The sequence below is a fragment of the Lipotes vexillifer genome, unplaced genomic scaffold, assembly GCF_000442215.2.
Source record: "Lipotes vexillifer unplaced genomic scaffold, Lipotes_vexillifer_v1.1 scaffold972, whole genome shotgun sequence".
Classification (NCBI taxonomy): Eukaryota; Metazoa; Chordata; class Mammalia; order Artiodactyla; family Lipotidae; genus Lipotes; species Lipotes vexillifer.
In genome coordinates, this window is record NW_006769413.1 from 904,885 (window position 1) to 932,565 (window position 27,681).

The window sequence follows — 27,681 nt, forward strand, 5'->3', positions numbered from 1 at the left end:
TAGGGAAACCGAAGGATACCGGGAAAAGAGATGTTAAAAGCAACCAGAGAGACAGGCCTATCTCTCACAAAGGGCAGCAGCTGAGCAGCTGGCAGATTCTCACCAGCAAGTGTAGAAACCAGAGGACAATACAGTATCTTCAATGCCCTGGGAAAAACTGTCAATCTAAACTTCTAGACCCAATTTAACTAACAACCAAGAGTTAGGGCGGCACTTTCCTGGCAGTCCAGTGGTTAGGACTCTGTGCTCTCACTGCCGAGGGTCTGGGTTCAATCCCTGGTTGGGGAACTAAGATCCCACAAGCCACGCAGTGCAGCCAAAAGAAAAAAGAGGGCAAAGTGAAGACAATCCTAGAACAAAAACTCAGACAGTTTTACCCTCACTGACAGAACTCTTAATATACTTCCAAAAGGAAAAGAAACCTCAGAAGGAGGAAGTAGGATGCAACAGGAATAAGGAACACATAACTGCTAAACACATGGATAATCTCAACAAGTACTAGTTATACAAAATGACAACAAGAGTAATGACTAATTGTGAGGATCTAAAAACAAAATGACAATGAAATTCTGGACATGAAAGAAGGGACTGATCAGAAACTCTTAGGGTCCTTATGTCTGGGGGAGAGAGGCTGTGGCAGAGGCTGCTAGCTGCCTCTCAATAAACATTCCCCTTTCTTCCTTAGTGATACAAATCCTGATTTTAATAAGGAAAAGTGTCACCCAGCAAAGCAGCTGCATGCCCAGACTCCCTTGCAGCTAGTTTTGGCCAATGCCATGTGAGCACATATGCTGTGTGCCAATCCCCAGAACTGTCCTTAAATGACGGGGTATTTCTACTGCCCTTCCTCATTCCTGTTGGCTGGAGCTCAAATGCCCCTTGACTGGAAATATGGAAGGAACTTCCAGCTAGTCTGGGCACCCTACTTCCTGCCTTCCTTTATATGTATGGGGAATACCCTGCTGTCTTACTTAAGCTGCTGTTTGTTTTAATCAGGTGCAGCTAAAGCCAATTCTACCTAATATAAAGATGAGATTGAACCTAAGGCTGAGTATTGTTGGGAAAGGGGGTATATTTAGTGATTAACCTTAGGCTTTGCTAAATTAAGTTAGAAACTCAGGGATAATAAGAGGCTAGAAATAGAATATAATATCTAAACTACTGGAAAGAATAAAAAGGAAGAAAAAAATTAATCTAATAGAGTGAAGAAAGGAGAAAAAAGAAGTCAAAAAAGCATTGTAGAGAAGAAAGTACAAAACAGGATAGTAGAAAAAAAAATTCAGGTGTATCAATATGCAATAAATATAAATGAATAAACTAATCAATTAAAAGAGAGTCAGATAAAATTAAAAACATCAACAGCAAAATGCAGAGATTCACTTAAAACAAAACACAGAAATGATGAAAACAAAGGGATAGGAAAACATATAGCAGACAAATACTAACCAAAAGAAAACAGCATAGGTATGTTAATATCAGACAAAAATAAAATTTCAAGCAAAATATATTAGAGGTAATGAGAGTCACTACATAAAGATAAAAGAAACATTTTAAAATGAAGATACAGCATTTTGACATAGGCATCTAACATCACCGCCTTAAAGCAAATACTGACAAAAGTGCAAGGAAAAACAGACAAAGCCACACGAATAGGGAGAGATTTTAACACAGCTCTCTCAGTAATTGATAAATAAAGCACGTAGAAAATCAGTAGGGCCTCAAAATATTTAAGTAATGCAATTAACAAATTTGACCTAAAGGATGTAAATAGGACACCGCATTCAACAATTAGAGAATCACATTCCTTTCAAGCAAAGAGAGACCACTGGGAAAAAAAAAACAACAACAGTGTAGTAAGGGCGTTTCAACAAATAACAAAGATCTGATACCATACCAACCATGTTCTCTGACCACGGTGCATGAAAAGCAGACAACAATCACAAGATAACACAACACCACTATGTGCAAACAAAAAATACTTCTAAATAATTCATGGGTCAAAAAAGAAATCCTAATTGAAACTGGAAATTACTTAGAACTGAATGACAACAAAAACACTACATATAAATATTTGTGGGATGCAGCTAAAGTAATACTTAAAAGGCAATTTATAGCTTTATATGGATATATTAAGGAAAAGAAGATTGGAAATTTACAAGCTAAGTGTCTAATTCAATAAAGTATACACAGAACAAAAAGTAAATCCAAAGGAAACATAAAACAACAAATAATAAAGAACACAAAGGAATTAGATATCAAAGAGATGATCAAATCAATAAAATACTGGTTCTTTAAAAAGATTAATAAAGTAGACTAACCTCTGACAAAAATGGTAAAAAGAGGACACAAGGAAACATCATTAGGAATGAAAAAAGGGCACATAACCACAAATCTGGGAAAAATTTTAAAATAATAAGGGCATATCATATGACTGATATGAGGCCAACATAGCTGAAAATGCAGTGTGATGACTCATCAGGAGAGAGAAAAGAAAGAGAGAGAGAGAGAGAGAGAGAGACAGAGAGAGAGAGAGAGAATATGTGTGTGAGTGATGGTAGGGGCAGTGGGAAGGGTGATAATGGTGGCGACTGAGAGGTGCCAACGAGAAGTGACAAATAATCACCCTGGCAGGTGAGTCACAGGTTTCGAGCCCTGGCATCACACTTTTAACTTTTCAAAACACTTCATATCCACTGTCTCATCTTATTTCAAGAAGCATCCAATTAAGTAAAGGCTGCTACCTCTTAAAATTCATCTTAGTAACAGCTTTTCTAGTTTCTTAATAAGGTAAAACAACCATTCACACAAAGACTGAAGCTCAAGTGGAGATTTTTTGATGTTACCAAATCAACAAAAAACAGAGGAAAAATGGCTAAAGATACCAGATGTCAAACTTTTGGGTAAATAACTTTAACTGAAGTGCCATCTTGTTTTTTTTTTGTTGTTTTTTTTTTTACTGTTTCCAGCTATGATGCTCCCGTTTTCTGAGCCTCACTCTATTTAGTAGACAGGGTTACTTACTGGTGCGGTGAGTGTGAGGGAGCCAAAGGGGTGGGCTCGGGCAGCCCTTTTGGAAAATTTGAAATAAAAGCATAACAAAGGTCAAAGCTACCAGGCCTAGTCTATAAAATACAGTATTGAGAATTACCAGTTACTCCAGAGTTTCTGCTATCAGCCATCATTTCCGTTTGAATCTGTCCCCTCCTTTTTTTTTTTCCCCTAAGGAAATCCACAAACGGGAAGCAAACCATTTGAAAATTCTGATCATTTTGTGTCCCAGCAGCAAATAAACATCATCAATAGAACCCACTTTTAGCCTTGAGTAATATTTTCTAAAACAAAACACAAAGAACCTGTGGTACTTAACTATTCTGTTATTGATTTACTGTGGTTTGCAAGGTAATGTTGAAGAAAATTAAATGTACGGAAATCTGAAATGCGTTTTCTGTGGCAGCGAGTGGCGTGGCCCGTGTTTTCTGAGGCGGTGTCACTGGCCGCGTGCAGAAGGAACGAGAAAGGGGGTGCGCTTCATCTGGCTACAGATAAGCTGGCCATGGCCTTCCCCGAAGAGCTGTATGAAACCAAGTCTGTTTTCACTGTTAAGAAGTACAAAGTTATTTAGGTACAAACTTGCTTCTTCTGGTAGTTATGCTCCCGTTTACACAGAGACCTCAAGTCAATCAAATCCAGTACGGATGGATTGAGAGGCTTCTGTGTGTCTGGCTCTAAACCTGGTTTTTAGAGTCAAAAGACTCCCCCTGGCACATTCATGCCTTATTTGGTCCCCTCAGAAAAGTAAAAACAACTGCAACAAATAGTAATTCAAAATAATTTTACGCTAATTATTGATTCAAGAGCAAAGTGGTCATATTGTTTCAAACTTGGGCATCTGCAATGCAACGTTATCAAGCAGTATATTTCCTATTTAGTGAAATGGTCTGTTTTCAAATCTAGAGGCACTTTACATACCTACAGGCCACTGTAAATTTGACTCCCTTACTTAAGACTAAGAATCTGAAAGTTACAGTAAAACTCGAACACTTTACTTTTAGCTAGTCCCTCAAGCCTTTATTCAAGTCCATTTTTTTGTAGTTTAGACTAGTGCTCACACACTTACTATCTGGTTTCCCAGTCTAAAGCACAAAACAGAAGAGGAAGAGGGGAGGGCTGTTAGAAAGGGGAACAAGGGCAGGAGTACTAAGTGACATCTTTAGCAACATTGCACAACAAGAACAAAACCAAAGAACCAGCTTGGGGTCAACCAGTGCAGGGACAAATGGCCCTCCACGTGTTAACATCAGGAGACACTAGGACAGCAGAAAACAGACTGTTCGTGATGATGGTCTAAAGAACATTTTCTAAAAAGCCAGACCCTGATGCATGTAATCCGTTTAAAAGGATAGGGAAGTGTATAATACATTTGAAACCTCTTGCCTATAATCTTTTTTAAAAGTTTTGGTTTTATAAGGAGTAAGTCTCAGTTATCTGAATAATATCCTTCCTTGGAAGTAGCTCATTTACTGAAGGTGGTGAATGGAAGACTTGCTGCTCTTTGAGTCTTGGAAGGTCAATATTAAACAGGGGAAAGCTCACACTCCGTCTGGCCGCCTTTCAGCAGCACTGTGCGATGTCACCTGGCAGACAAGCCTTCAGAGACTCTGAACTCAGTAAAGACATATGGGGCCACTTAGGGCCCAAGTTTATCTCGGCTTCCTTTGGAGAGAGTTTGATTACTTCTAAGATTTATGGTCAAAGCAGAAGGAAAAAAGAAATACCTCACGGAGTAGATTTATAACCTCATCTTGTTTTTATAATCACATTAGGGATGACATCCTATGACAGAATCTTGGAATGACTACAGGGCAACTTGGAAACTCGGTGGTAAGTTTTATATTTTGGGGTTTGGAGCATTTTGTACTTGCAAAGGTCAGGGAGGAAAGGACCAGGGAAATGAGCTGGGGGACGTCAGAGAGTGAGTGTCAGCTGGTCTAATTTTCTGTGTCAACTCTGAAAATTAGATAAACAATGACAAACCAGGCTTTTAAAATGAACTTGTCACTTCTGGTTCTCTTGATACAAGGTAACATTTTTCAAGTCCTGGTAGCCCTAAAGACAGATTTAACCCCTGAGAGGTTTATGTAAGTGTTCTAAAGTCCCCACATCTAAACAAAAGGTTTAGTCCGACCCTATCACCCTTAAAACAAAAACTAATCATCCTTGAAACTTAAATATGCTTCTCCTAACAATTACGCGGACGTTGCCTAGAGCCAAAGGTCCAGTCTTCTGCAGGACAGTCTCAGCAACTTGATTTTTTCTTTCTGTCATCTCGTTGGCTCTCCAGACCAGCTCAACCCTTCAACATGGTCCCTTGATCTTTCAACCACTGTTCTCAGCAGGTACTGGTTCTCCCTGCACCAACTCAGGGGAGCACAGACTCTGTCCTGGGACCACCCCGCTTCTCTGCTGTTATGAAGACATGGGGTGGAAGAACTGCTCTGGCCTACAATTTGGCTGCGACAAGCTCCCTGGTGGGGAGGGGCACAGATCAGTGAATCTTCCTAATAGCTGCCCTTAGTGGCTTTGCTCTAAGGATATTTATTCAGTTTGAATACTTTGATCTGGAGAGAAAAATACATATATGTATTTACCAGCAGGCTTTTCATTCCACAAAGTGCTTTCAACCTCATCATCTAATTCAAGTGTCACAGTAATCCCACGAAGTATCAGGATGGCATTACTGTCACTACCTATTTGTGGATTTGAAAACTAGGTTCAGAGAAGTGATTTGGCTAAGGTAGGGTTGGGATCTGAACTGGACATCAGCTCTAAAGCCTGTGCCTTTTGTTACAATATGTTTTTGTTTGGTTTGTTAATATGTTATGTTTTGTTACATTATTACATATAATAAGAGCAATATAATAGCCAACAGTTGCGAGCACCTAACCGTGCCAGATACTAATTAGGTGTTTTCATTTACAGCATTTCATGTGATTCCCCAGCCCTGTCAGAAGTAGATGTGAGCCTATTTTACAAGCAAAGACACTGATGCCCCTAGGTGCTAAGGACTGCGCTTCCGGCTGAAATCTCAGCACTGGGCTTGAACCCGGGTTCTTGGACCTCATGTGTCACTCTTTCTCTACAACTGGCAGAAACAACCCCCCACCCCCCCCAACAAAGCACAAATGCCATAGTCTTCCCTGGATCAAAGTATAAAGTAGGTCTTTTGAGGTCCTGTGACCCCCCAGTCTTTGCCTCATCCCTATATTCGAATGCCTTTTTCCTTTCTGATATAGAAGAGTCTCCTTTTCCAAAGTGTTCCAAGCTTCAAAATTACCTCTTCCGCCAGCTAACTGTTGAGAAGAAAACCATCTGATTAAATCAACTCACAGGATGGTATGAATAACCACAGGCAGGTAATTCACCTGTGGTTCCTAGGAGCCTGTGGATTTCACTCTCTACAGTGAAGCTCTTTCCCCCCTCGGTCTGGGAACTCTGTGCTCTGTAAAACAAGGAGAACAGGACCAACTGCACAGGAAGCCTGTGTGTATGAAATTCCTAGCACATAGGCTATCCTGGAAGCAGCTCTATAGTCATGACTATCAGTGGCTTAGACTTGGCAGTTCTTATCATACTTCTTTTCTAAGGAAAGTTTTGTAATACCTAACATGTGTTCAGTGCTAAAACTGGAAGACACTAGACCAGCTCCCCTGATAGCTGCACACAGTATGGGTGGACGGGCAGAGGAGAATGAGGGGTCTTGCTCTCCATGTATTAAAGACTCTTCACCACTCACTGAGCGGCCCCTCCCGAGCCTCAGGCCTAAAGACCTAACTCACTCCACCATTTAAAACAAGAATGAGCAGACTTCCTGAGTTTAGAATTCCGTGTAACTAAAACACAAAATAGAAAAAAGGAAACCCAACTGTTGCACTTGTGCACAGCCTATAGACAAGACAGCAGTGCCCTCAGACAGCATTTCAAATACAGTTTATTAGTGTGTGATATGAAAAGGGTATTTTTATTGCATGATATAATGCAATGGGACCTTGGGCGCTCTGTGGAAAGACCTCACACTCAGAAGTGTAATGAACCCGTAGTCCCCAAAACATTATACTGTACATTAACCTATCATTAATGGCACATTAGGGCTAGGGGCATTGCACGCTTGCTGGTCAGGGCTCCATCAGGACAGTGTTGAGAAAACCACACAGTCTTCCCAGGCTTAAAACAAATAGAGAAAATAAATATTCCTGATGTCTACAGGCAGCTTTAATGGAAGTTCAATCCCAGCTCTGCCCTGTAATTTCCAAGCCTGCTTTTTTAAGAGAGGAAGACACACAACTGAACAAGAGAAGAAAACGAGCCTCTTGCAGTCCACCCGCAGCTACTGGCCCTGCAGCTCAACACCGGCTCAGCAAGGTCACGAGCAGACCGGCACCTCTGGTAGTAGCGTAAAAGCTGCCTGCAGGACATCCAGGCCTGGACTGTAGCCTATAGAGGTAAAAGGGGTCTTGGAGATTGTGCGCCTACCTGCCTCACTCTCTAGATGGGGAAATCAAGGTTCAAAAAGATGAAAGAAGAGACAACCTATCCAAAAGAAAAATGGTCAAAGTATGTGAAAAAAATACAAATGGCCAATAAACACATAGCAAAGATCTGGAAATGGCCAAAATGTTCTATGGCAGGGTCCTGGTTAAATAAATATGGACCATCTATATAATGGAACACCATGCAGTATTAAAAAGAACAAGACAGACTTCATGTGATATGGAAAGATCTTAAAGGGAAAAAGTAAGGTACAGAACAATAAAATTAAAAATTCTAGAAGGGCACAAGTTACTGTTAACAGTGCTTAACTCGAGAGAGTGGGGCTGGGAGCTTACTGTATATCCTTCCGTACTATTTGAATATATATATATGTATTTTTTGCAGTACGCAGGCCTCTCACTGTTGTGGCCTCTCCCGTTGTGGAGCACAGGCTCCGGACGCACAGGCTCCAGACGCGCAGGCTCAGCGGCCATGGCTCACGGGCCCAGCCGCTCCGCGGCATGTGGGATCTTCCCGGACCGGGGCACGAACCCGTGTCCCCTGCATCGGCAGGCGGACTCTCAACCACTGCGCCACCAGGGAAGCCCTATTTGAATTTTTAAACATAATTTTAACACTAGTTTTAGAAAGTCAATGATGAGAGCAGGAGCAAACGTTCTGGGGAACTTCGTATTTCCTAACTTCTATGCTAAGTGCTTTGTGTGCTTTATCTTGTCTGGATTTTCACAAAAATAGAAACTGTAAGTTGGTCACTATTAACCCCTTTCCATGAAATGGGAACTGAAGTTGCAAGGGGTGAAATAATTTATTCAAGGCGACCCTCTTACCCATCTACTTTCTATAAGGAAACAGAGTATTTGTAAAATAGAGAAAAATCTTTCCAGACTCTGACGCAGCCCAGGACCACCTTCCTGGAGACAGCTCGCCAACCCCAGCAGAGATCGAGGAGGTAGGCAAGACAAAAGGCTGCTGACTCTGACTGCAGTTGAATCAAATTTCTGGAAATATCTAGTCTCCACAACACAAAAGGGGATGGGGCCTAGGGACCCCAGGCTACATACACTGTTCAAGTAAACAGTGCTTGGCAACCAGGTTCAAACACATGAAGGGAAGTATTCCCCTAATTAAGCACGAATCAACCTCAAAGGAAACCCAGATGCTGCTCTGTGAAGAGGTAGCTGTCTCAGACCAGCAGAATCACAAGGTGAGAGTGGGGGCCAGGAAGGATGGGGCAGCCGCACACCTTAGGACTATCTGTGCCAAGTTTCAACGTTGCTGCAGCAAGTTTGCTCTGTTTTCTCATTCCTCCATTCTTCCCAATAAGAGAGTCTTGTTATTTTTGGGTAACAGACTTTGCAGCAAAATTTTTAAATGCTTGATTTTATTTGTCCTAGGGTCTGCCAGCACATGCTGTAATTAAAATGTTGATTAGTAAACAGTTTAAATATATGACAGACAATGCAGTTAGAGCCTACAGTTAGGTCAATATGTGATTTAGATTTGCCATTTTAAAAATCTCATTTAAATTTTGCATACATTAATCACTACCATACTTCAAGGTTCTGATATCCACCTGACTACAATATTAAAATAAAACTTGCTGCCCCAGGGAAATCCTACTTATTCTTAATTGTTTCGAGGCTTTGATGGGCTTTTAATCTAAGATTAATTTATGCAATTTTAAATAACTCTTCTTATGATTAATAAGCTTGAAAATTAAAAGGAGTCTAAAGCAATTATAATGAGCATTTGGTCATAACCTCATTAGAAGAAGGAGTGAAGGATACAGCTCTGGAATTCTTACAAGACTACAATTTAAGGTTACTTTTAGAGAAGTCAAACGTAGTTCCTGAAATTGCAAAGGCAGGTTAGCAAAGGTCAGTGGTAAAATGACGGCTAGCTAGATTAGCATACTAATGATTTTCTGATAGCGACAGAAAGGACACTGAAAAGGAGATGCAGAGAGAGAGACAAATGACATGCTGCCAAGAAGCTACAGGCTCTGAACTTGGCTTCCTATTCTTTTGGCTGGAGACCTTCATGGAATTTCAGAAAGAGCCAGGGGGTTAGGACATCCCTATTTATAAATCAGTTCCAGCCACAGATTCTGGTCCACGTGGAGCAAGCAGAGATCAGTCCTGTGTGGCCTGTTTGCCTGTTGTGGTTGGGCCACTGCCCTGCTTAAGAACAAATGGCAGCTTCCTGCAGCCACACTCCTCACCGGTGTGCAAAGCCCTTCCAGAGCTGGCTCGCTGCTGAGCCACCACTTTCTAATTTCCATATTCAGACAAATCCTTACAGCTCTGGCTGGGGCTGAGATGCCTCCTCTGACCACTCTCGGCCACCATGTCCTGGGTCCTCACACCGTGCAAGTCAGCAGCACACAGCTCACCCTGCCTTCTCTAAATGTCTCCTATGGGTGTGTCCAGTCTGCTCCTTGAAGATCTGGATGGTTCTTAAATTCCTTTTGAACCCATCACAGTACCTCAAAGATGCAGACAGCAAATTGTTATTAACTGACTGTTTCATAATAATTCCCTCCAACAGGATGTTCATAATACTGACTAGAGGACTGACATGAAAAGTTAAGACTTCCTAATGCCTGGGGAGGAGTAACTCACAGACTTCTGTCTATCCTTAAAAAATTACCAATTCATTAGACACTAGCTACAAACGCCCAACGTATGTGTATTTGTTTTAAGTTGCATTAAGCTCCACTAAGCATATTTGTCTTTCAAGAAGCTACCGGTCAGACATGCTCAGGAACATTACATGGGACAAGTCATGACCCAAAGAGGCTGATTTAGTGCCCCCACATATGTCTAGCACTTTACAGTTTACAAACACTTTCACAAACTCTATTTTAACAGGAAAAAAACCCCACCCTTCAAGATTGGTATCACTACCCCCATTTTATAGATGAAGAAGCTGAGGCTCTTGGAATTCCCTGGAGGTCCAGTGGATAGGACTCCGAGCTTCCACTGCAGGGGGCACGGGTTCGATCCCTGGTCAGGGAATTAAGATCCTGCAAGCCACACGGCATGGCCAAAATAAATAAGTTTTCAAAAAAATTTTTCAAAAGGAACTGTTGATTACCCAGAAGACGCAGAGGCTGTAGTTGAAAGTTTATCTTCTGATAAAGTAGATCAATGTTCTTTCCAATTCACCATGTCGCTTCTTGTCTCTTGTTCACGACAGACTCACTTTCAAGATCTAGAGCCCATCTTCAGCCTCTCCAGACCTCACATTCAGAGGACAGAGTATGTCCTGACAGTTGTCAGCCACACACCTTTCCAGTCCTACAACCATGGTTACAGAAATGAGCGGGGTCATGACCGCACGCCTGTGCTTTCGCTCTTCTGATTCCTCTAATGCCTGTGCCGGCCTGGACACTTGCAGGCTGTCTTCCCAGCCTTAGTCTCCCGTCTGCCTTCCTGACGGACCCTGATCACTGTCTGGCTCCCTATTCTGTGTGACCTGGCTACTTTGTTCACATGTCTCTGAAGGCACTCATCAGTTTGGCATCTATATCATTTAGTTCTTTCTTCCCCTCTAGTCTTATTGAGATATAATTGACATACAGCACTGTGTAAGTTTTAGGTGTACACCATGATTTGACTTTACATATATTGTGACATGATGACCATAATAAGTTTAGTTAACATCCATCATCTCACACACATACAAAAGAATGTTTTTTCTTCCTTGTGATGAGAACTCAGGATTTACTCTCAACTTTCAAATATATCATATAGCAGTGTTAACTACAGTCATTGTGCTCTGCATTACATCCCTAGTACTTATTTATCTTATAACTGGAAGTTTGTACCTTTTGACTACCTTTATCCAATTCCGCCTTCCCTATACCTCTAGTACCCACAAATCTTTTTTCTATGAAATTTTTTAAAAGATTCCACATATAAGTGAGATAATACAGCACTGGTTTTTCTCTGACTTATTTCACTCACCATAATGCCCTAAAGGTTCCTCCATGTTGTCGCTGATGGCAGAATTTCCTTTTTTATGGCTGCATAATATTCCATTGTGCATTATCTATCGATCTCACAACTTCTTTATTTATTCATCTGTTGATGGACGCTTAGGTTGTTTCCATGTGTTGGCTATTGTAAGTAATGCTGCTATGAACATGGGGGTACAGATATCTCTTTGATATAGTGTTTTTGTTTCCTTCAGATATAGTCCCAGAAATGGAAATCCTGGATCATATGGTAGTCCTATTTTCAATTTTTTGAGGAACCTCCATATTGTTTTCCATAGTGGCCTTACCAAGTTCGCAATCCTACCAACAGTGCACGAGGGTTCCCTTTTCTCCACACCCTCATCCACACTTGTTACCTCTTACCTTTTTGATGACAGCCATGTAACAGGCATATGGTGATATGTCATTGTGGTTTTGATTTACATTTCCCTTATAATTAGTCATGTACCTGTTGGTCATTCGTATATCTTCTTTGGAAAAGCATCTATTCAGGTCCTTTGCCCATTTTTAAATTGGTTTGTTTTTCTTGCTATTGAGTTGTATGAGTTCTTTGTATATTTTGGATATTAACCCCTTAACAGATATGTAGTTTATAATTTTTTTTCCCATTCTGAAGACTGCCTTTTATTTAGTTCTTTTTGATCATCTATTCAACAGAGATCATTGAACAGCCACTTTGTGCCTTGTATCGTGCCAGCTGCAGAGGATGCAATGGTTTTCTCACCACACCTTAAGCTCCTGGAGGGCAAGGTTAGTGTTTCATCAGCCTCTGTATTCCTCACAGCTGTGCAACTCAAGTAATGGTCTGGGAGCCCTTTGCTACTAGTTTGCCAGAATATAAGGAGCTATGCCACAAAGTAAATCAGCACACGGCTTCCTCACTGAGGAAGTTTTGCGACAAAAATATGTCAGGTGAGTTAAACAGAAGACTTTGAGACACGCTTGATTTATATTCTGGTACAAACTCCACATCGTGTGTTCAAGAAACAGTTCAGATACTAACACTAGCATACTGTCCATATATATATATATATTTTAAGTACAGTTACCTTTTTAAAAAAATTTATTATTTATTTTTGGTCTTCGTTGCTGCACGTGGGCTTTCTGTAGTTGTGGCGAGCTGGGGCTGCTCTTCCTAGCGGTGTGCAGGCTTCTCATTGCGGTGGCTTCTCTTGTGGAGCACGGGCTCTAGGCGCATGGGCTTCAGTAGTTGTGGCATGTGGGCTCAGTAGTTGTGGCGCATGGGCTTAGCTGCTCTGCGGCATGTGGGATCTTCCCAGACCAGGGCTCGAACCCGTGTCCCCTGCATTGGCAGGCGGATTCTTGACCACTGAGCCACCAGGGAAGCCCCCACTGTCCATATTTGTGTAGCACTGAACTATAGCACCTAGAAATATATTCTGCATATAGAATGTGCTCAGTAAGGTTTGCTGAGTTAAAAGAAATTTCTCCCAAACTCAGAGAGTAATATCTCTTAGAAGCCACTCACTCCTATAATCACGATGGTAGAACTAAAAATGAGAGGTTTTGTGGCCAGATAAATTGCAGAACGTACTACACCTTCAGTTTTTGCTGCAGGTTGACAAAACCAAAAAGCAGTAATAGCTCACAAATTTTCACAGCTTCCCTTCAGATTACCAACTAACAGGTGCAAACTGCTGGTGATTACTTTCTCTCTTCCTATTTGGTTTGTTTGCACTGAGGTTCAGGCCTCAGCCAGGCCCCAGCCGCTGTGTCCAGATACAAGCTCTCTGATTCGACCACAGCCCTGCAGATTCCGGGTGAGGCCAAGGTGGAGGGGACTACAAGGACTGAGTTGAGTAAGCATTCTAGAAGGGCATTTTTGGTCTCACAAGCACAAACTGCTGAAATTCTAACACATTTCTTTGTGGGGTGTTTGCATTAGTTTTGTTTTGGATTTCTAGAAATGGCCTAACTTAGCTGAAATTCCCACCACCACAATAACAACCCCCCTGTCCACTATGCATCAATAGATATTAGCTTTGATGTAGTACAGAAGAGTCCTGTATTTTTCCTGGCTGTGTCACTCTAGGCAAGTCAATTAACCTCTCTGAGCCCCAGTTTAATGCATCAGTAAAATGGGAATAAGAATAATCTTTACAGTGTTTATGTGAAGGTCAGATGAGATAGTGTATATGAAAGAACTCTGAAAACGCATCTTTTTAAAAATGTTATCTGTTTAGCTTAATTTCTCTCTCTAAAATAAATCTTTTCTTTCCTTAGGGTTAAAAATTAGAAGCCTTGGGCTTCCCTGGCGGCGCAGTGGTTGAGAGTCCGCCTGCCAATGCAGGGGACACGGGTTCGTGCCCCGGTCTGGGAAGATCCCACATGCGGCGGAGCGGCTGGGCCCGTGAGCCATGGCCGCTGAGCCTGCGCGTCCGGAGCCTGTGCTCCGCAACGGGAGAGGCCACAACAGTGAGAGGCCCACGTACCGAAAAAAAAAATACAATTAGAAGCCTTTCTGAATTTATCTGCAGCCCCAAGTTGTACGCAATTGTTGCTCCAATTTCTTTCAAGTAATTTCAGAGGAAATAAGGTGTAGTACGGATTCTGACCAGTACGGATATTGGATCTAAGCTGTGTTTCACATGTGTGCAGAAAGTAATACACTCACATAAATACCCCAACGTCCTGCAAGGTCTGGCTCATTTGTCACCCCATTCACAAAGCCTCCCCAGATACCCATGGCTGGAAGAAATCTTGCCTTCCCCAGAACTCATTGTACCTGTTAAATTCATATCATTTCAATTCGTAACTATTTATTGAGCATTCAACTCGGGGCTAGGGATTGGGCTAGATGCTGAGGATACAAAATAAAGAAGACATGATCTCTTCTTCTTGTTTATGGGCTGTTAAGTTACCACCACAAAGTGTGAAAAGTGCACTGATACAGGTACTTGCCAGAAAGAAGGGTGACATACAACAGGAAGCCAGCAACTTACTGAAGCAGGCCGCAGAAAGCTTCACAGAGGCTGTGCCAGTTGAGTCTTGGAGGCTGAGTAGGAGTTCACCACGTAGACGTGAGGAAAGGGCATTCTTGCCGAAGAAACAGCACAAGCAAAGACGTGACCATGTGAGGCTCATGCATTAGGGGACTGTTAGAGTGCAGGCTGCGTGTACAGGAGTGCCATGAGGTAGAGGGGCAGCTGAAGGTGGGCAGGAGCAGTGGGGGAGGGCCTTTGGTGAGTCTAACAATCTATCCTGTGCTTGGCTGTTCATATCCTCATCTTCCTTGCTAGAGTGTAAGCTGGTTGAGGGCAGGACTCAGGGCTGATGGCTTCCTCGGCATCAGGCTGGATGCTCTACCCAGAGCAGATATTCAGCAAAGAAAAACGGTGAGTGTGTACTGAGACGCACGGGTCTGACACTGTCTCCCTGTCGCACAAGGGCAGAAAAGGCTGCTGAAATACAAATCTGCACTAGACGTGCAATGGGTTACAATTCAGCCAGCCCCCCAAAAGCTAGCCTTATGCCTCCCTTTGGTACTTAACCCACTTTCCAGATGATGCGCACTGCTGCCTGCACAGGAGAGCTAGAAAGGGGGCCATTTCTGAAGGCAGGAAGCTGAGCTGCCCAGCCAAACCTCTGCTGACCTCCCTGACAGGGGAAGGAAAAGCTCGTTTTGGAGAAAGAATTTTCCAGCCCTGGAGCTGGTGCCTCAGGCCTGGCAAAAGTCAGCATTCCAGGGTTGCCGATTTGCCTTCCCCAGAGTTAGAGCGAGAGTATTGCAGAGGCAAGTCTGTGGCTTAAAAAAAAAAAGTCATGTTTAATTTAAAAATTAGAAACTGGAGCAGGCTGTGAGCACAGGGGTTGATTGAAACAAAATTTAAATTCCTGTCAAGCCCATTTAAACATGGGGGCCCTTCATAGACAATTAGCTGCTCCCTGTGAATGCTGAATAAACTCAGGCCTGGTCACTGCAAGAAGAGAGGCACCTACTGTGAGGCGCTGAAAAAAAAAATTAACTAAAATCAGGCTGTATGAAATATTTAGCCTTCCAGTATATCACAGGGGTTTGAAAGTGTAAACAAGACAAAAATCGATTCCTTGGTGCCCTCAAATCAATCCCCTAAAATGGTTAGGGCATCTGTTTCTGCTAAATTTTGTTTACATCGGCAGATTTGCCTTAATTGCAGTTGTTTATCTCTCATTGTCCCTGGGGCCCTAATCTCCCGATTACTAATACTTAACACTCATTTCACATCTAAAGCTACTTCTAATCCTCAACAGGTTTGGGGGGCTCTTAAAATTATTGAAACCGCAGAGGCGGGAGACACAGCCTCTTTGTGAAAGGAACATTTTCTTATCTACTACCAGCTGGGCCCAATCATCACCAGGGATGGCTACAACAAAGGTGCTAAAAAGCTCTTCCACAATGACTGCTGCTCCACTGGGGATTCAGAGGATAAAAAAGGGCTTTGATGGAAAAATCTGAACAAGAGGCTAAAGCAGTCCAGCCAAATAAAGTTACTGTCATAATCAAATGCTGTCAATCACCATGAAAATCCAATTAAAAATGTCTCAGCACAGCCCTCTTAAGTGGAAAAATGTACCCTATTTATACAAATTTTTGTCAACTCCACAACAATCCCACAATTAGAAAGTCCTGCTATTAAATGAATCCTCCCCCCAAGTTTAAAAAGAGATGCAGACCATTCAGAAGCCTTCTGAGGGAGCTGAGACACACACAGGCTATTGGTATACAATTAAGAGTTAATCGGGTTACATTTGAAAATTCCATTTTTATTTGTATCAAGGGAATCTTTGCACGAATAAATGAATGGTACCTATTCTCCTACTTCAGAATCAGTGACCATTTATATTAAGAGAACAGAGAAATGGTAAACCAGGATACTGGGAAGAAACTAGTCCACACTCTGGCAAATGTCTCTCGGTAGACCACGGCCTAATGTTTAATTCTAATCTTGAAAATCGAATAGAGGACAGAAGGCCCAAATGTCTCCACTGCCTTTTCTGCAGTCTCTAAACGGCCAAGTGAACCTCAAGTTATCTGCAGGCAGATTTGGCCCCCAAATAGCTGTGTATCTACAAAAGGCCTCACTGAAACCACAAGGCTCGTGGTCACCAAAGGTCTCTCTCGAAACTGCTACAAACTAAAAAGCAAACAACCCATTAAACAAATCCAGCTGGTTACAACTGTAAATAGGAGGCTTCTAATATTTTTCCAGCCCTTGAAATTCCTGGTTAGACTCACTAATTATTGATAAGAATTGCATCTATTTATTGGAGTGTACTGACAGGAAAACAAGTTGGCTGCTTTCAACGGCGATTCCCAAATCACAGAGACTGGGCTTCAAGATCCTTTTGTATTTCCCCCACAAGTGGCTGTCTCCAGATTTTTCAACCTAATCCATTATCCCCGAGAGCTGGGGGGTGCCGGGTGGCCCACATCTGATATGCTGATAAAGACCTTGGGGTCCCCTGCCATCAATCTAACCCGGCAAAGATGGTGCTGGCCAGGTGGTCTCCTTTAAGTCTTGACTCTCTAACGACCTCTTGATTTGGATTTAATTGTCAAAGGTGAATTCCCAAGTGGTCAGAACACATGCCAAAGATCACAGGTGCCACTGAGCAAGGCCAGCTTTACACTTTCTTGCTCTTCCCGTACTTCCAGGGTATACAGCCAAACCCTAGTGCCTGTTCTGATGGGTCTGGCTATACTGGTTGTTAAAAGCTTTGAATGGTATCCCTGCAAACACTGCAACATCCTAGACATTCCATTATTTTGGCGCCAAATGATTTTACCCACATGACCTCTCATAGCAGGAAGTCAAACAAAAACCTCTGATCAGACCATGTAGTTCTAATATGGCCATCCTAACTTACACTGAATATCACAGAGTCCAGGGGTGGCTTGTTCTTGGTGAGTTTCCTCAACTTTACTCTGAGTTCCTGGAGAACAAGGGACATGTCTTGTTTGTCTTTATGTCTAGTACAGTGTTTTACTGAAATGGATTAGAACACAAATGGCACATGCAAAGAATAATAATCAATAGTGGTTTCTCTTCTTTTAATCAGAACAGAGAACTCGCCTGAATGACAGCGGCATAAGACCAAGCTAGGAACTGAATTAAAGATCATGCTTCTCCTTCAAGGCACTTACAATCTAGTTGGAGAAAAAAGGTATCAAAACCAGTGAGTTTCACCTGGAGAGCTTTTAAAAACAACAAAAAATGCCGGTACCTGCTCCCTGGCCCGAATGTCAGAGATTCTTTGATCTGGGTTGAGATCCAGGCTTTTTTTTTTTTTTAAAACCCACTCAGATGGTTCTGATGAGTTGCCCAAGTTAGGAATCACCATACTGTATGAACCAATCTGTGAATCTACCATGAATATATAATTTATGTAATTAATCACTGTTTCAAGTTAGAGGCAATAAATGGTGGAGGGCTTGCGAGAAGGGAGCAAGCAAGCACTGTGAAGGGGAAGAGTAGGGAAAGCTGCAGGGAGGAGGATGGAGAAGTTCAAGGACAGCAGAGAGGAAAGAATCCTAGGCTGAGGCCATCACCCAAATAACAGAAACTCCCCGTGAGTTGAGTAGCGTCAAAGGAGGAAGGAATGTACAACATACTCTAAAGAGCCAGTTTAGCCGCTGTGAATGTGGCAGAACACTGAAAAGCGGCCCCACTGATCCACTTTACAGCAACCAAGGTAACCAAACTGTTCCTGTGGTCTATGCAGCCTTATTGTGCCTTGAAATGTGATGCTGGGAAGATGACAGTCAGCCCAGTAAAACAAGAAAGAAGCCTTGCAGGCAGGAGTTCAAAAAACCGCAGTCTTAAACAGGCAAATCATCACCGTATTAAGAGATCTGACTTGACTGATGGAGGAAAAAAGTTATCCTAAACTGGGAAATTAAAACTGTCAGATCGCCATGATCAAGGAATGACAGATTTTATCTATCTGTATCTCTCTTGCTATGTGCATGTATATAAATACACACACACTTAACACACATGTATTTATCTGCTAAAGTCTCACGAAGAGATTAAGCAGTCACGTCTATGGAAAAACAAAGCTTGTTTTCTGGGGTTATAATCTCTCTGTTCTTGCTGAAGTGCTAACATGTCATCAAAAATTCAAATTAAAGCTGTCTGATTTAGTGTGATCTCAAGCATCCAGACAGTGATTCTGCCGTTGTAATTATGTGCAATTAAAAGCTAAAATCAACTTCTTACTAGTGGATTCCTATTTATAAGCAGACACAAATAGATGATTTTAATGGCCTTCAGGACTTGAAAAAAAAAAATCATTACATGGTTGTCAACTGGTCCCCAGGCTTCTGTGATGCCTTTTGTGCTCGAAGAAAATATTTAGTTGAAGTTTCAATCCTATCCAGGGTTTCCCCCTGCAAATTTGGGGTGCCTTGGCCAATAAGCTGGTGTGCACCTCCAAATGAATAACCAAAAGCAAAACTGATGTCTGCAAGAACTGGAAGCCAGACACACACGTAAGTCTGGCCCTAACGGTCTATTTTAAAACATGCTCCATATGAGGCAACAAACTAGCTAAAGGTACTAAACTACCACCAAGTTCAGAATTGCTTTTTTATTGGAGTATAGTTGCTTTACAATATTGTGTTTCTACTGTACATCAAAGTGAATAAGCTATACGTATACATATATGCCCTCTTTTTTTTTGGTTTCCTTCCCATTTAAATCACCACAGAACATTGAGTAGAGTTCCCTGTGCTATACAGTAGGTTCTCATTAGTTATCTATTTTATACATAGTATTAATAGTGTATATATGTCAATCCCAATCTCCCAATTCATCCTACCCACCCCCTCCCCCCTTGGTATAAACCATCATTAGTATCTTAAAAAGCTTAGATTGCAAGCACATGGTCTGTGAGCACTATGCAAGGGGGCTGCAGAAATGTGCCTTTCCTCATATTTGTACTCAGGACACCTGTAAGCCCTGGATCAAAATAAACCGGAACTCATTTTTGATCCAGTTATAGTAGAATGAGGTGATGATGCTGAACTTTATCTGAGCCCTGCACTCCCAGAAAGGAGTTAACAGGTGGGGAATCTCCCTACTCTCTTGTTAGCTACAAAGGACCATCCTGCTCACACAGAGATAAGACCCCTTTCCATGACTTCCGTAAGACTGGCGGATGACTCCCTTGTTTACCTGCCTCCATAAACTTGGCCCCCTCCAGTTGCTTTGAGACATTCCTCATTAATAAACATTCTCCCTATTGCAAGTGCCTGAATAAAATCATCTCCTTAATCGTCCCATGCATTTTGTGGCTTTGGGTCTCACAATGGTGAACAAAGCCATTTGGTCTAAACCCAGAAGTCACCCGGAATTTGAGTGCTGGAGAGAAAAATTCTAACGTTGTGGTTTTTCCGATTTTTAAAAGGGACCATGCAGATACCCAACTTATCACATACCTTGATTAACTTAGAGAACAACCCACCAATCTATCTGAAAATGTAATTACAATCAGGTTTGGATAAGCAGAAAAGCTACCAGTGACAATTTAATTTAGAGGAATTAAACAAGTTAACATCTCTTTGCAAGTAATTAAATGTTTAAACAGATTTTTCTGGAGCAGTTTGGTGTTTATTAGCCCCCAAACAATACCACCTTCAATACATAAAGCCTCCTCTGAGAAATGAGATGCCTTCAAGTTTGCAGCTGCTGGGATTTAGACGAAGGAAAAAAGAAATCTAAAAGCACTATTTTGATTATAACTGATACCCCTCCCTCAAGACCCACACCTGCTTCTCTTGTATTTCCAGTCCCACTATTTACTTGCTTTCTAAGCAAAATGTCAAATTTCAATTGCAAACTACACGCTGTGTTTCTTCTCAGGCACCTGGATAGAAAACCAAAGCTGAGGAAATGCTAAAGGAGGCTGCCCTGCTCTGGAATGTACAAGGAAATGCACAAAATAACAGGCATTATTAGAACCTAAGGAGAAAAGCCATGTTTTTAAACAATTACTAAAGCAGTATAGTTATAGCATAAAGACAATTTCTGCGCCAGCTTGTTTCTCTGAAATTCTCTCTGCCACTGAACAGCTAGAACAGATAATAACTATTAGTAAATCAAACTCCTCTGCAGTATCCAGCTGTGCCTCATGCATTTACATACAGATAGAATGGGTATATGTTTTTAATATGTATGTGATACGTACTTTTACCACAGTCAAAGTGCATGGGACAAAGGAGGGGCAGAATGGCAATCGGACCAGCGTGAGGTAATAAAGTGGCCTAGCTAAAGCGTTAGCCAGCGACTGATCTCAAACCGGGATGCTGCTTCTTCTGACCTGACTACTTACTATGCATAGATTCCATTAAATAGAGCTTAGACATGGAAAGCTTCTGGAAACACTCTAAATGCATAGAAGGATCTACAGCGCTCTGAATCCAAATTGTAACTGCATAGGAGCCCACGGCCCACACCTTCCCTGCTCGAATCAAGGCCCACATTCAGGATACGCTGAGAGGTTAAAGGGCTGCCTGAGACCTGGTGGGAAGCCGTGCCGAGTCCCACAGGGAGGGCCCTTCCCTTTCCTTCCCTTCCCTTCCCCCAAGCAAGCGTTTCACCCTCCAAACGAATGCCTCTCTCCTGAGAGGCTCGTCCCGTCCTGGCTGCAGAGCTCTAACAGAGTGGGAAGGTAGTGAGGGAGCTGAACAATCACTTAGGGTCCCTTTGAAAAACTGATGACAGCCATGAATTCTTCTTTGAAGAAATGCAAATCGCCACATGCATATACAATTTTGGATGTAATTTCAGGGGCTCTTCCTGAATGAAGTCACAGACCCCAGGTCAAGGATTGCTGATCTGGTCCATCCCCTTCATTTTGCAAATGAAGACACAGAAGTGGGGAGGGATTGGAGAGCTGCTAACAAGGGAAAGGAAGCTCCCCTGCTAAATCTGCCTGACCTTCGCTACAAAAGAACCCAAAAGGAGGATTAATTCGGCAGAAGGAATTCTCTGTGGTTTACACAAGCAGATGGTCTATAGAGTGAGGTTGCTCACCTGTCCCTTTTACTTAAAAATATGTAAACATATAATTTGAATAGCCAAGCCAGCCACACACCTCTCCATCTCTGTGCCTTCACCTCAGGTTGTCTCTGTCCCTGAGTGCAGGGGTATGATTCTTAATTTTTTGCTTCCCTCAATCTGATTATTGACATTTTGGGAAACTTTCCCTAGCGCCTTCGCATCATCGTCCTCTCCCCTCTTGCTGCAATCCCATCAATCCTTTCTGACTGGCAGAAGCTGCCCTTTTCCCACATAAGCCGTGACACGTTTGCTTGGTTGTCTGAAGCCTGTGAACACCGTCTGCCACCTTCTCAGAGTTTCTACAGCCTGGAAACTTTTTTCTAAGTTTGTTGGTCTTCAGTCACAGAGCTGGGGCAGCACTGATATAGGTCTTTCCTGTGCTTTACATCAGAGTGATTTAAAAGTGGGTTCTTTAATTACGGAATCATCGTCACAGGAACAGAAAGAGGATGTGTGGGGTTCCTATCTGTCTGGCTGTGTCAGCATGCCAAATGCTCCTGGGCTGCCTGCATGGCTGGTTCTCCTTTGCTAGGTTTAAAGCTGATTCCTGATGCATGCAATAACTCTTAAAGAATTGAAGAAAGGTCAGATCTTCCCCAAGGATGAAGGACTTCCCTATAACTGAATAGAGTCCACTCAAAAGAATTAACTCAAGAAAAAAGGTACTTATGGGTGGGTGTGCTGCTTCTATGTCAAGTCAAAGTTTTCAGACCTGGGTACTAGGGTTCCTTCTATTAGAAGTGGAATTTCTTAACAGATTTCCCAGCTGGTGGTGAATATATTGCCTATTTGAGCTCTACCTTTGTGGGTTTGTGACTCCATGAGGCCAATGCCAATGGAATTTCTGTTCCAGCAAGCACTAGAGGTTTCACATTGCTCTGAAAAGGTTTGGGGACTCGACACACTCATGCTTTGCCCGTCCTTTCCTCTGCCTGGAATGACCCCTTGCAAACTCTCTATTAAAATTCAATCCATCCTCCAAAGGCTGTTTTCAAATGCTACCTTCTCCATATAGCTGTTCCCCATTTCCCCATATGGATCCCCACAGAACTCTGCAATTCTTTCATAGTACTTAGTTTATTCTAATTATTTGTATACTTGCCCTACCCCCTGCAACACTGTATGTGTGAAGCTTACCCTGCATCTTCTGCTGAGTCTAGCACAGGACTTTGCACATAATGGTCTATAAATATCTACTGAATCAGTTGTCTACCTGGTTCTGAGATCTCCCAAGATGATGTGGATGCCGATGATGAGACTTCTGAGTTAATTCTTTATGTAGCTTAAGGGGTACATGCCAGAAAATGGTACCAGTTCATGTGAACCCTGGCCTCCCCCAAATGTGACCATTAAGGCAAGTTCTTGGTCCAATTTTAAAACATTTCCACTTAGAACAGAAAAACTGTAGCCATCTTAGGAACAACCATGCAAAGGAGAGAGAATTAAACAGCTAAACAACTAAATGAGTTCTAACATTCGGATTTTAATAGCCGCTGGCGTCTAAACTTGAGTTTTACATGTCATCTTTAAGAATGATATGGTCAAAAATTGCAAAGATGATGATTTTTAAGACTTGGGTATTCTGGTATATAAGGTGACTCCACCAAATAAAACAACAAAAACCACTTGAGTGCCTGCTAAGTGCAAGGCCCAGGCCCAGAGGTGAGGGTGTTTGGGCACACCTCTCCCTGCATTTTGATTTACTTAGGCTGGGACTTGCTGTGTTCACTGGTGGTCAGGGTCACACCCAAGTTCATGTAAGAGTTCCATGATGGCAAATCTGTAACTTTCCATATTTCCACCTGACTTCACCTCTGATGCTCTCCCTTTGATTTGCAAAATGCAGGCCCATAGGGAAACCTCAACAATCCTGCGGGCCTCACAGCTGATGTGGCCCAAGCTGTGCAGACCATGTTGGTACCCTGCTGGGGGAGTCACCACGCTTGGGAGATACACTGCTCTTTTTGTGAAAGGCAGCCCCCCCCTCCCACTCCAGTGACAAATGGGCTCTACAGTTCATGCATTCCAGAGGATGCGCTCAGCTTCCAGATGGGAGCACCACTAAACAGGTTGTAGACGGAGAGGGAAAAGGAAAAATTAAAGCTATTAATATGCTGAAAGGAATAAAGAGACTGGTTTCTTAAGGGGGTCCCTAGGATGTGACTCAGGTTCCTCAAGCCAGGGACAGCCCACTTTCTTTCCTATCCCCTTCTGGGCCCGATATTTTGGCCAAAGGGGGGCAGGGCTCAACCCCCTTGACCACAGGAGCCTCACACACATTCCATTGTTTCCTGCCCCCTCACTGAGCCTGTACTAAGCCAGGGGGTGCCTCACTATTGCTATACCTAGGGGAATAAATTCATTTAAATCAAACTGTGAGCAGTACTAGAAATAATGTTAAATTAAGTATAGGATAGTGCTTCCTGTGACAATTTTTCATTGTATTTTATTGATTTATTGATATTTATTAATTAAAAATATGGGACAGCACAGACCAGGGTGTACAGTTGTAAACAGATATATCGAAATACGTATTCCTCATCTCTCTCCACACACAGATAGCCACGTATGTTTGCTTTCAAGGCACTGAAAGGACTCACCCTTCAGCCTTATCTTTACAACTTGCCACCCTGGAGTGGTGTTCCCTACCAACACATACATCCGGATGCATTTATGAGTGTACGTACGATCTGCAGATGTTTTATTTATAAGTGGCCAACTCACTGCAGCATTGAAACATGCATATCTGTTTTATGAAACCCTATTCCTTTGTTTTAATAGCTGAGCTATCCAGCCACAGCATGATAATGTACAAGGTAAATGGGTCTCCATCTCTAGAACCTGTTCCAAGTTTCCTCAAATGTGACTAACTGCATGAATTTCCCAAGCATCAGAGATCCGCCCCCGTCAAAAAAAAAAAAAAAAAAAAGGCCAGTTTATTCTAGACGTGAAACCTGCACAGTTATAAACTGCAGGGGTTTTAGGGGTGAACTTTAACTTGAAACTACCCTGAAAACTGAGATTTTGCTCCAGGGGTAACATGAAGGAAAAAACTACCTTCCTGGAAAACACTTATGATATAAAAGGGAAACATACGGCTATTTTATATTTGGGGATGAAATCTGTATTATACAGAAGTTTGGGTGCTTAGCGTATTTATAAGGATGAAATACAAAGGCTAAAAACCTTTGAACCGATATCTTTAAAATGATTATTATTTAAAGTGATGAGAGAAAACTAGTCAGAATTTGTCCTGATTGCAATAATCTGAAGACAGGGAATGGTACGCAAAACATTAGAAAGAGTAGACTATAATTATTATTTATGAATGCTTGATGCTAACGTTATTCTAACAGCTTCTGCGTTGTCAAATCAACCATCTCCACTAAATAAATGACCATTTGGGAATTGTTACAGAACGTCTCTGTTCCTCTCCCTGCTTGACTAAAAACTGTCATTTGCAATCAAAGAAAGCAGCCTTGGAGCTGAGAACACAGCACTTGCAGCCTTGTAGTTGTCTCCTTCTGAGGAAAGACCAAAGATTCACATTAACTTGATCTTTTGCAGCCAATCTAATTTCATTCTACATGAATCCAAGAGGACTCCACGCCACATTCAGAATTTCCTGTAGGACTGCACTAAAAACTTAATATGCTGACTATCTTCTCTGTTACCAATCCTCTGAATTCTGAGAGGCTGTAATAGCAAATGAGGACAAAGAATAACCTAGATTAACTTGTGACCCTTGAGTGTGAGGCAAAGAAAAAGAATTCTGCATTAAGTTTCAAACTGGTGATGGGTTTTTAAGAAGTGAAAACTACTATCTGAGGATGTGAGCTTCAAAAGCACCCACTGAAATGAAGTAAATTATATTGGTTTTGCTGAGTCTGTGGATGCTTTAAATCCCATTCTGGTCCTTTTAACGGAATGTTAAGCACAGATATGTAACTGGAGAATTCTAATGTAACTAAAAAAATCTACTTACCATCAATTCCTCAGGTGCTGGCCTTTCTTTTGGTTGTTTTCTCATGCTGTAAGAGAAAAACTCATATTATCTATATCACTTGTAAATTTGTGCTATAATTTCCACCATGGGCTATTTCTCCTGGAATTTGAATGTTTTCAAAATTCATCATGTTCAATTCTTGGCCAAAGCATTAGCATGTATTCCCTTTCTTTTATTTTGACCTTCAATTAATCAGATTTTGGGGGAATCTCATCAATCAAAAACACAAAGATTTTTTCGGGGGTTACTCTTGCGATACAGATAAAGAATGAATTTAAATTTATCCTAATTCTACTTCTGAAACTAATGTGAAAAAAAGGCAGCAATGTTCGTTTCCTGACTCAGTTATCAATTCATTTCAAACAAATTTAGGGAACAATATACTTCTTTTTTGGTAACTGGGATAAGACAATAAGAAAAGAAATATGAATATCAGGTCAAATGAGAAAACAACCCATTCCTTCATTATTACTCCAAATGACAAGTAATATATAAAAGAGGTCAGGTATCTAGATAATGCTACAAAACTACAAAAGGGTTATTACATTATCTCAACTTTCATTTATTTTGGCTACCATGCAAGCTGATAATTCATTAAACAGCTGTGGGAAAGTTACATTTGTTTAAGCTGCTTAAAGAATCACATTCCTCCTGCAAAATATTTCGTCTTATGTCCAGTAGTCATAATCAGTAGCTACAGCGTGTACTTAGCTATGTGATGAAGCACCCAGTCACGGGACTGAGGTAACTGTGGGTAAGCTGCCTACTTGATGGCCGATTTATACTAAACTCAGAGTATCTGTGGGATGAAGTCATGAAAAGAAACTGCTGCTTCTATTACTTGGGAAAATCACACAGACACTTTTTCTTTATATAAGGCAACCTCAAACAAGCAAGAAAAAAAAGCCCTTCATACAATCTCTGCATTTGCTGACAGTATTTTTTTTTTAAGTACAGAGATCTAATGATCATTTGGTAAACAAGAACCGTAGTTATGAACCATTAATGACATCGAGGACATTTGCCTTCCCTATAAATAACCATATGCATCTCTCAAATACTGCATCCATTAGCAAGTAATTCAAGCTGTCTTGCCAGTGGAGTTGGTAACAGTCTTAATCTGACATGCCAAAGTAGCTGTATCTCTTGGGAAAACAAGGCTATTACCCACTATCATTTCTGTTTTGGCTTGACATCTGTGGAAATTTCAACACAGGTTATCCCTCCCTCTGTCTCCGTAAAACTTTTATATAACAGCTGATTAATTTTTTGGACAGAAGGCAGGCAAAGCTCTATCTGCTTTTCTCCCTCTCTGCTCAGAAAGGGCCCCACCCCCAGGTTGGTCTCAGACCACATAGTAGGATAAGCACAGTGGTCACGGCACAAATCCAACATCTCGGAGCGGGTGATGCCAAAACTCGGCGCTCCAGGCAGCTTGGGAATTGCACGGTTTTTCAATTTCTGCATTTCAAAATGGGATATTCCCATCATGTGCTCCTGTTTCTAGGAATTTCATGTAAAGGAAATTAAGAGAGACTGATACATATTTCTAGATAATGGCTCTAATATTAATGAGCTTAGGATTCTAGTGTTTAACCAATACATACCTTTTTTTCCAACATGGCATATTTTGGAAAAAATGTTTGCAGAGTGAAAACAGTTTTTACAAGCTACGGAATATTATGTAAGTATTTTAAATAAACAGAAATAGTATTAATAAAAATTTTAGAAGTTGGGAGTTAAAATTCTCTTCCCCACATATTCTCCTATGGAATATAAACTACAAGAGACATTTTTATTAAGAGGTAACATATTACATTTAGTCAAAAAGGTGATAAAGCTTGACATTTATATTAAGGAATATTTCTTGGTTTCACTTTAGCGGCATCATCAGATGGATCATGGTGGGGAGGGGGAGGGGCCAGTGTACAACCATTTCGGTTTAGCAAGGAATCCTGAATGCACCATTTTGTGGCACCACAGGAATGAAGGGCTCATTTTCCACTAGTGGATGTAACTCTGAAGGGGTGATGAAATAAGGACTTTGAATGAAGGAGGGAAAG

General features: G+C 41.7%; 1 protein-coding gene across 1 annotated transcript in view; it reads right to left on the reverse strand.

Moving 5' to 3' along the window:
* Positions 1-27,681, reverse strand: part of MAP2K5 (mitogen-activated protein kinase kinase 5) — a 116,258-nt gene that overhangs the window by 10,774 nt on the left and 77,803 nt on the right. The window contains exon 8 of the mRNA XM_007445606.1: positions 25,598-25,643. Coding sequence (XP_007445668.1) covers positions 25,598-25,643 — 46 coding nt within the window. The remainder of the gene's footprint in view (positions 1-25,597; positions 25,644-27,681) is intronic.